This window comes from Gymnodraco acuticeps, unplaced genomic scaffold (assembly GCF_902827175.1).
Source record: "Gymnodraco acuticeps unplaced genomic scaffold, fGymAcu1.1, whole genome shotgun sequence".
NCBI lineage: Eukaryota > Metazoa > Chordata > Actinopteri > Perciformes > Bathydraconidae > Gymnodraco > Gymnodraco acuticeps.
Window position 1 is genome coordinate 2,367,552 of NW_022990125.1, and position 8,707 is coordinate 2,376,258.

Here is an 8,707-nt window from a genome sequence, read left to right on the forward strand (position 1 = left end):
TCTCACTTGATTAATTACCTCAGTGATAGTTTTCGTAATGAGTTAATGGTCTTAACTGCTTGTTTTAAGTCTTGTTCAATACAGCATGTACATTTTAATGTTGGTCCTATTCTGTTTAAAATGTAGGATTTCGTGTGCAGTGTATGCATTAAGGTGGGGCTACCCTCTGATTGACTGTTTGTTGGTCCATGATTTTTCGTAGATGTTGAACCCATTCATAGTGTGTTTTCAGTTCTGGAGGGTTAATTGGAACATTTGTGTCATGTTTAGTTGTACTTAGCTCCACCCTGTGATGTTGATTTTGATCCCTGAAAAACGAAACTGCGCCTGTAAATGTACCATATTCTGTGGCTAGCAGTCGTCCCAAACCAATGAGGGACGCCATGGTGGCCACTTCCACTTTTTATATTTGGAGTGTACTATACAGTATAATGAAATTAAATACTATTGTTGTATACATGTGTACAGGGACCTTTAATTTAGTCCACATGTATCCTGTTGAGTAAGGGAAAGTCACATCACCTGTGAGCTAATGATGATTGTTTGATGCATATCCAGAATGTTGGTAAAATAGGATAATTGTTTTCCATTGTTTTCTTACTGTATAAGATTTTCCCAGGCAGTATCCAGTAAACTATTTTTGACACCGAGTTGTAAGTGTGGAGCTACTGTTTACAGAATAAATAGCTGGTTGTGTTTTTCCATGCCCCAGAAGTGTGTCCTACCTGTTTTTATTCAAGCAGCAGGGTGACACAGTGAGTAAGAGAGTAGGAGGTCTAGTATCAAACCCTTCCTGACAGCAGGCATCTTCCCTGCTGAAATGTCCTGCAGCGACACTGAATCATCCACAGCTCCGTGAGCTTGCTGGGGAGGATCCTGCTCTTTGTTCTCTGCTTCGGAGGAGGGCGAGCAAAACGATGAGTTACTCTGTCTCAGATCAATACAGCATCACCAAAGCAAGTCAGATTCCAAAGTTGTGGTCTCAGACAGAGAAAGCACAGATTGATATATTACTTCCGATTGGTGGAGCTGACTCCAGGCTTAGCGCGCTGCCTCTGATTGACAGGGCTTTACGACAGGCTCCTGGGACTCACAACCTGAGGTTACAACAGATGTGGAATCAAACAAGCTGCACAAACTGTGACAAAACAAAGTGAAAGTGGCATCCGGCTGCACCCGAGGAACAAGGAGTCTGCTTTGATTTCTCTATATACCACATGGGGTTTCTCAGTATGAGTAATACTCGAACATATTGTTCAGTTCACTATGTTTGAGAGTACATTTAGATGAATAACCCTTGATTGTGTTACTGCACCTGCGGCTAATTCATGCTAACGTCATTGGTATCTGTTAAGCTCTTTGCAAATGGAGGCCAACCACAATGTTAAAAGTTTTCAAATTCATATTTGTGTGTTTCAGGCTGCTGACGCTCCACAGGTGATGTCCGTGCCAATGACCTGGGTAAAGGAAGGAGGCATGGTGCGCCTGGATAAAAAATACCTGCAGACTGACTACAAGGGAGTCAGCAGTGAAGACATCGTGTACACCATCGTCGTCTCAGACGGACAGCCTAAATATGGTACACACTTTTTCACAAACATGTTATGCTTACTCAACAGCTTCACATATTTAGAGATCTGGAAGATTGCATAATCTTCATCTTGGCTTCAGTTTGGTTGATTCTTACAAAGATCTAAAAAATTCAGTGTTTTCAGCCACTGAAATATGGATATTTCCTGCTTTTAACCTGTTAAGCCCGAGATACTCCGGTACCGGGGCCCTCATGCAACATCTTGCAGGAAACAGTGTCTGAGGGCATCTTAACATTTAATAAACTATGAATGTTTTATATCCATGTAACGGGAAGAAACTCATCTAACTGATCTTTTTTTTTTTTTTTTTTTAAACCCTTCGATGCTAACGCTGAGCCTCTGAATTAGCAACGGGCGAAAAATGCTAACAGAATACTGCACTGAAACTCACTCCTAAAACCTTATTATTTATCCTTTCTGCACATCCAACACATCGATTCGCATCGTGAGATGACACAGAATTGATGGGTACATACATTATCACTATATGATAAGAACTCGTGACTTTATAAACAAAAACAGACATCAAAACATGTGGCGCTAGGTAGCTAAAAACGCTAACATGGCTTACCTGTGTCGTTGTCTGGTCAAAAGTGGTCTTCAATGGCATTAAAACGATAAAAACGCTGCTGAAGTTAATCCATAGGTTAATCCAATGTGTCTATGTCCCTTTGAAATGATTTCTGATAATCCATAAGCAATAAACCTGCTTTTCCGTTTCCAGATGTCAGAGCGAGAGATAGGTTCACTTCACTGTGATGCAAACCTGCATGCGCAAAGCCCCCACCTTTTTTATTACCATGTGTGTCTGTGGGGTCTGTTCGATTCTATTGGCTCTAGCGGTCAGAAAGAGATATCAATCACCAAAATCGACCAATGGGTTCCCGAGAAACGGTAAAACCCCCATTTCCACCCAAATCACCTCAGAGGTGGAGTTTTTTTGGCTAAACCTCTCTAAAAAGGTCAAATGTCACTTGTTTTGCATCAATCTTGATACAGGGTACTTATTATATGTTGTACTTTGGATTCCTAAAGCTTTTAGTCTACCTTACCATCATTCAAGGGTAGTTTTCACTATAAGTAAAACATATTTTTTTTGGACGGACACTATAATTTACAGTTTTTTACTATGTTTTTTGTTGTTTTTTTTACTATACAACTCACAGGTTTATCATTACTTCGAGAAAAAAGATTATTAATTTAACCCTTTTAGAACGGAAGATATGGTCATTTGTTCTGGGAATGTCATTTTCGAGCCTGAGACCTGAAAAACAGGCTCAGTGCTTAACAGGTTAAAAAAAACAAGATTGTTGGGTTATCTTCTAACTCAGGACATTTAAAAACATCATCTTCGACTTTGAGAAACTGCGATTTTCACTATTTTCTGTCATTTCATAGACCATACGCCTAATCTAGAAAAATTATCAAAAGATTTATCAATTATGATAATATTTGTTAGAGGAAGCCCTAGTTATTAGCCAAATTTAAAAGCACTCCTGTCCCTGATCCTGGTTGGATACAGTATCATCTGGACATTGTTTGATATTAAGTGAGAGAAACAGCTCAACATTCCCCCTTTCTCTGTCTCAGGTGAGGTGGTGTTGGTGTCCATGCCAGCTGACGGCCCCTCAGAAGGCTGGCGCCCATTGCTAAGCGATGACCGAGGCTTTACGGCCACCACCTCCTTCTCTCAGCAGGACGTAAATGATGGCACAGTCTGGTACCGCCACTTCGGCAGTGGTTCAAATAGCGACTCCTTCCAGTTCCAGGTCAGTGCTGACTCGCATGATTTAATAAGTTCATTTTTTTAGAATCTTTTTTGTGCTGTAATTGTAAGTTATTCAGGCTAACGAGAATACAGAGTGTTCAATATCATATTTTATTATTTTCTTGTGATTTAGAAATGTAGTTCTGATCTCAGTTAAGTGCAACAGCAATAATCATGGACCATCAAAAGCAAACAACATTCACAAGCACATGCGGTTAGATGTTCGCTAGTCATTTAATTAAGATGTTTTTTGGGCCACCAGTGCTTTTTTATTGAAGAGACTGAGTTGAAGGGGGGAGACAAGATGTAAATGGTCCTGAGCCGGATTCTAAACCAGGTTCTCCAAGCAAAATAATTACCAAGTCTTGAAGCGGCCCTACTATGCTCTTTGGGTCTTCCCTTTCCTTATCGTTATATAGATTTGTGTGCATGTAAATGGTCTGCAAAGGCTTGAATCTCAAAGTTTCTCCAGAGGAAGTTTCTCTCCCACACTCGCTCCCCTGCCTGAAACGCCTGAACTTCCCTGAAATTGGACTCATTTGTTTATATTCGTAACATGGTGACATCACTATGTTACACTTTTTCTTGTATAGGCTAGTGCTCCAACACATTGTATGTGATAGGCTAAGGGGCGGGACATCTCTAAGCGGTTGAGCAATCACAACAGAGCAGGCCAGCTAACCAATCAGAGCAGACTGGGCTCTGGTTTCAGACAGAGGGTGAGAAGAGGTGCTGCAGAACAGGCAGTATGAGAAGAATAAAGACCATTGCAAAGTGTTCATTATTGTGATGGCAATAATAAATACTACCAGCTTTGTTGTTATAATTGACGTATTATAATTCATAATTCTAAATTCTCAGAATGAATCTCTCGTAAATCTTCGAAAATTCAACCATATTGATATTTTTTGGCATAGATGATTTCAAAAGAAAAACAAATGTTAAAGAGAAAGTAAAAAAATGGCTAATTGACTTCCTTATTATTGAAATATTAACTTCATTTGTTTGACTTTTAAACCCTGGATAAAGGCACCAGATGAATTGTGAGTTCACCTGCAGTACAGTAGGCCATTATATAAAGTAGTTTGTACACTATCGGGATAAACACATGACAAGGTTGTTTTTTATCCTTCATTTGGGTGCGTAGTACTGTACGTATACAGGTTGGGATAAATCCTCCGTGGGACGAGGAAACCTCAGGAGACCATTAAAAGAACGTCTCACTCGGAAAGAAAAGGGGGGGAGATGGTGACAGAGATGCGTTTCGTCGCTCCTGTTGTTTTCTCTCTCTCCGCAGTGTTATTTGAAGTTCACGCTGTTACTCGTGTTCCCATGTTCCCCTGTGTGTACCTCTCCTCCCTCTCCAGCACGTCTCCCCCTGGCTTGATTTATTCCTTCCTCCCTTCTTCTCCTCTTGTCGCTCCTTTTCACCTCTATCTGCCTCCACATTTATTTGTATTATTACCATGAAATTGTATCTATGCGGTTTATAGGAACCCTCTAAAATATGTTCTCTGTTTTGTAATACACAAGTTACTGTCTGCTCGTCGCTGAGAAGTTGTTTTATTGGGGACCACATTGTGTGTTTCCTTTGCATCCTTACTTCTTTTCTTTTCTGCAGTGGATTTGTTCTTCCTTAGTTCAGGCTTGGCTGCAAACTTAATGTCTGACTCTTAGGCACTTCAAAGCGACTTATCTTGATTTAGCACTAATGACCCCAAATTACTCGCAAATTGGCTCCCGATCCGATACAATCCCAGTTAAACCGATGCAGCATTCATCACGGCGCAGTTAGAGCGTTTTCATGCTACTCTTCACCTCCGCCGCATTAGAAAAACAAAAGAGGCAGCCAAGAGCTTGCAGCGACATCTAATCATCTCTCTCCCTCCGTCCAGCCACCCACATTTTGGCTCCATCCATCAGGGCAAATGTGTTTCAATTACACAGTGCTGGATTCGGATAAAATCCTCAAGTGTCTCATCATTTTGACAGGAAGTAAGAATGCAGAGGGGGAGAGAAGAGGCTGAAGGCTCGGCCACAAACTGGAAGCATTTGTGCTGTTGTCAGACATGGTGATTATACTTGTCAGTTTGTCAGGGTGGTATTATTGTGCTCCTAAGTTTTTTGTCGAAGTGTGTGTCACCTTGAAATTATTGATTTAAAAATAATTCAGCTCCTGCAACTTGGAACTAAACAAAAGTGGGCCGCACAGCACTCCTTGTGTTTTCGCACACATCGCATACATCTTTATTTGAAGCAGTGAGATGGTAATTTGATCTTTGAGTGAAAATATGTTCCTTTTATTGAAAATATATTTTTTTGGGGAACCAGTGCCTTTGTTGAAAGGGGTAGACAGATGGGATGACATGCGGCAAATACAGAAACCTGTGAGTTCTATCGTCCAATGTGAAAGCCCGGTATAACAATACCTTAGCAGCAGCAGAAACTCAAACAGGAACATTCCTGTTGTGCCACTATGAAGTTGAGAAAAGTTTACAAAAAATGCAGCTTACTTTGTTTCCAAGGCAGCTATCAGAAATTAGGATCCGTACACTGTATTAAGAGCTTGTAGATATTTTAATCCTGCAATTTTTACAAAAAGATCTTCAGCTAGCAATGTCAACACCCTGTCCTAGTGTCCTATTATTAGTATATATTGACTAGTGACTAGCGGCCCATTCATTTTAATCTTTTTTTCTCACACTTGACCTGTTTCTATCATCTGCCTCATGGAATATCTTACTGAAAATATGCAACAAAGAAAAAAGGGACTTCTATATTAAAGAGCCTCGTAGTATATACACTAATTAACAGAGGATTTCTTCCCTGTCCCCTCGTAAAAAGGGCACTCAGTTTCAAACTGTATTGGGGTGTTTGTAGTGTCAAATCTTGACACAAATGCATGTCTCCAGATGAAAACAAAACAAAGTCAACTGCACTCATTTGACCTGATGACAGTAAACTACCCACAACAGCCACATCTTTATTTGGTAAACAGAGCCTCATAATCCCTGGAAATGAATGCTATTTTAACTGTTGTGATTTCAAAGAGATCCATGTATACTCCCATTTGCCATGTACCTTTATTCATACATTTTCTTTTAAGCATTGATTATAAGTTATTAATTTTGATTTCTGACAGCTTTACCCCGCACAGTTACCTGTACTTTCCATAAAGTGGCAGTCCAAAGGGGGAACATGCACCTGTTTTAAGAAACACCAACACATCCTGAGATAAATTGAAAGAAAAATACCCACAATTCCCTGATTTAAGATGTGACACATTTCATTTGTGTTGGTCAGGGTGATTTGTTGCATTAGGGTGTATATAACGTATAATACATACGTGATTTTATGTTGAATTGAATCAACCAAATAATCCATAATTTCTCTGCCACCGCCACCTCCTATAAATCCAGCTGACTCAGTACTGACTTTGATGGTAACACCATTACTCGTGATCGATGGCGCTGACTCCAGGCTTCACGCGCTTGTTACATTACTTCTGAGTGACAGAGCTGACTCCAAGTTCTCGAACTTTCTTCCCCCTCAAATGCCAACAAATGCCACTGATGTGACAGGAACAAGCAGCCGCAGCGGAATTAGGAAATGAGGACAGAAATGGTCTTTAAGAAGGAACAAGCAAGGCTGCAGCTGTTGCTCATGTACAGCAAATCAGTTCGAAAGAGCGGTTATATATTGTGGACAGCTTGAGTAAGAGAAATATAGCACCAGTTTAAGATAAAAGTTACATTAAAACGGACTACTTTAAGAAGCGTGAGCAGAAAGCAGCAGAGCCAAATATCAAAGTGTAGTTTCAATCTAGTCATTTAGGCGGAGCAGAGGGGATTACACAAATCCAAAAGCTTCTGCCTCACTTATCAGTTATTCAATTAACATAATCTTACATTCTAATTGAAATCATCAGCTGCATTATAAGCAAGGAAAAGAGCAAAGGTCAGGACCTCAGCACAGTGCTGGAAAGGGAACACTGTTGAAGAGCAGGAAGACGAAAAAGAGAAAGAGAAAAGGGGCTCTATACAGTATACTGTATATTAGGGCTGCTCGATTATGGCAAAAATCATAGCCTCGATTATTTGGGTCAATAATTGAAATGACTATTATTAAAAAGGATTATCCGTTTACTTTGAAAACATCCATTTATTGAAACAGTTGATTATCCTGAACTTTAAGTATAATTCAACTGGAAAACCAATACAAAATAAATAATCGTTTTATTTCGATTATGTTGTTTTCATAATCGTTGCAAGCCAAAATCGTAATTGCGATTAAAATATGATTAATTGAGCAGCCCTACTGTATATATCTTAATAATTAAGTGAAAATGTTAATGTTACACCTGACAACAAAAAGGGAGAATCAAACATTTACTTACCACTTGGATTTGTTCCCCTCTGTCGACGTGTTGAAAATCTCTTATATTAAATATAAAGGGGCCCTATTATGCTTATTTTCAGGTTCATTTTTGTATATTGTGCCTCTACTGTGACATGTTTCCATGCTTTAATGTTCAAAAAGCTCTTTATTTCTCTCATACTGCCTGTGCTGCAGTACCTCTTTTCACCCTCTGTCTGAAACCAGAGCCCAGTCTGCTCTGATTGGTTAGCTGGCCAGCTCTGTTGTGATTGGTCAACCGCTTAGAGTTGTCTCGCCCCTTAGCCTATCCTTTACAATGTGTTGGAGTGCTAGCCAATAGAAGCGCAAGTTTTACATAGTGATGTTGCTATGTTCCAGAAGTAAATCAAGGAGTCCAATGGAGGCGTTTCAGGAAGTGTGTGGGACTTTAAAGAAAAAAGTCCCACTGAATGCTGGGTATTCTTTTAACTTTACTGAACGATCAGAATGGTTCAAGATGGTTAAATAACACCTTTATGCACCCTGTTGTTCACTTTACGTTTTCAAACAGATACTGAAAAGTAATCAGGGGCTAAGTAGTTGAGGTACGAGAGAATCTGCCTGGATACAGATAGCTACATATGCATGACAATGACATCATTACATCTCCTTTATTCATATGTATTGAAAGTTTCAGTTTTTGTCCCTGCAGTGCAGCCTGATGCTGATGAGTCCCATTTACACACTGTCACATGTTTTCATCACATCTGCTGTATCTCACTTTCTCGAGAACCTGTCATCAGCTCTGTCACTTTGAAATTATTTATAATACCTGAGCCAGTTAACAGCCAAGAAAAACTTCCATCGAGACAATGTGCTGCTGAAAAATACATCAAACTTCAACATAGGAGAAGTTCAGCAGAGTAGAGGTGAAGTGTTATCTCTAACATAAGGTGTGTGTTTGTGTGTGTGCAGGTTTCCACAGAGGCAT

The 8,707-nt window shown here is 39.8% G+C and overlaps 1 protein-coding gene across 2 annotated transcripts in view; it reads left to right on the forward strand.

Annotated features, from left to right (window-relative positions):
• The window catches only part of fras1 (Fraser extracellular matrix complex subunit 1), a 315,805-nt gene that overhangs the window by 235,106 nt on the left and 71,992 nt on the right, over positions 1-8,707 (forward strand). For both annotated transcript variants that reach the window (XM_034216717.1, XM_034216718.1), the window contains exons 29-31: positions 1,420-1,579; positions 3,183-3,361; positions 8,692-8,707. The exon at positions 8,692-8,707 is cut by the window's right edge and continues 101 nt beyond it. In XM_034216717.1, the coding sequence (XP_034072608.1) occupies positions 1,420-1,579; positions 3,183-3,361; positions 8,692-8,707 (355 nt within the window). The remainder of the gene's footprint in view (positions 1-1,419; positions 1,580-3,182; positions 3,362-8,691) is intronic.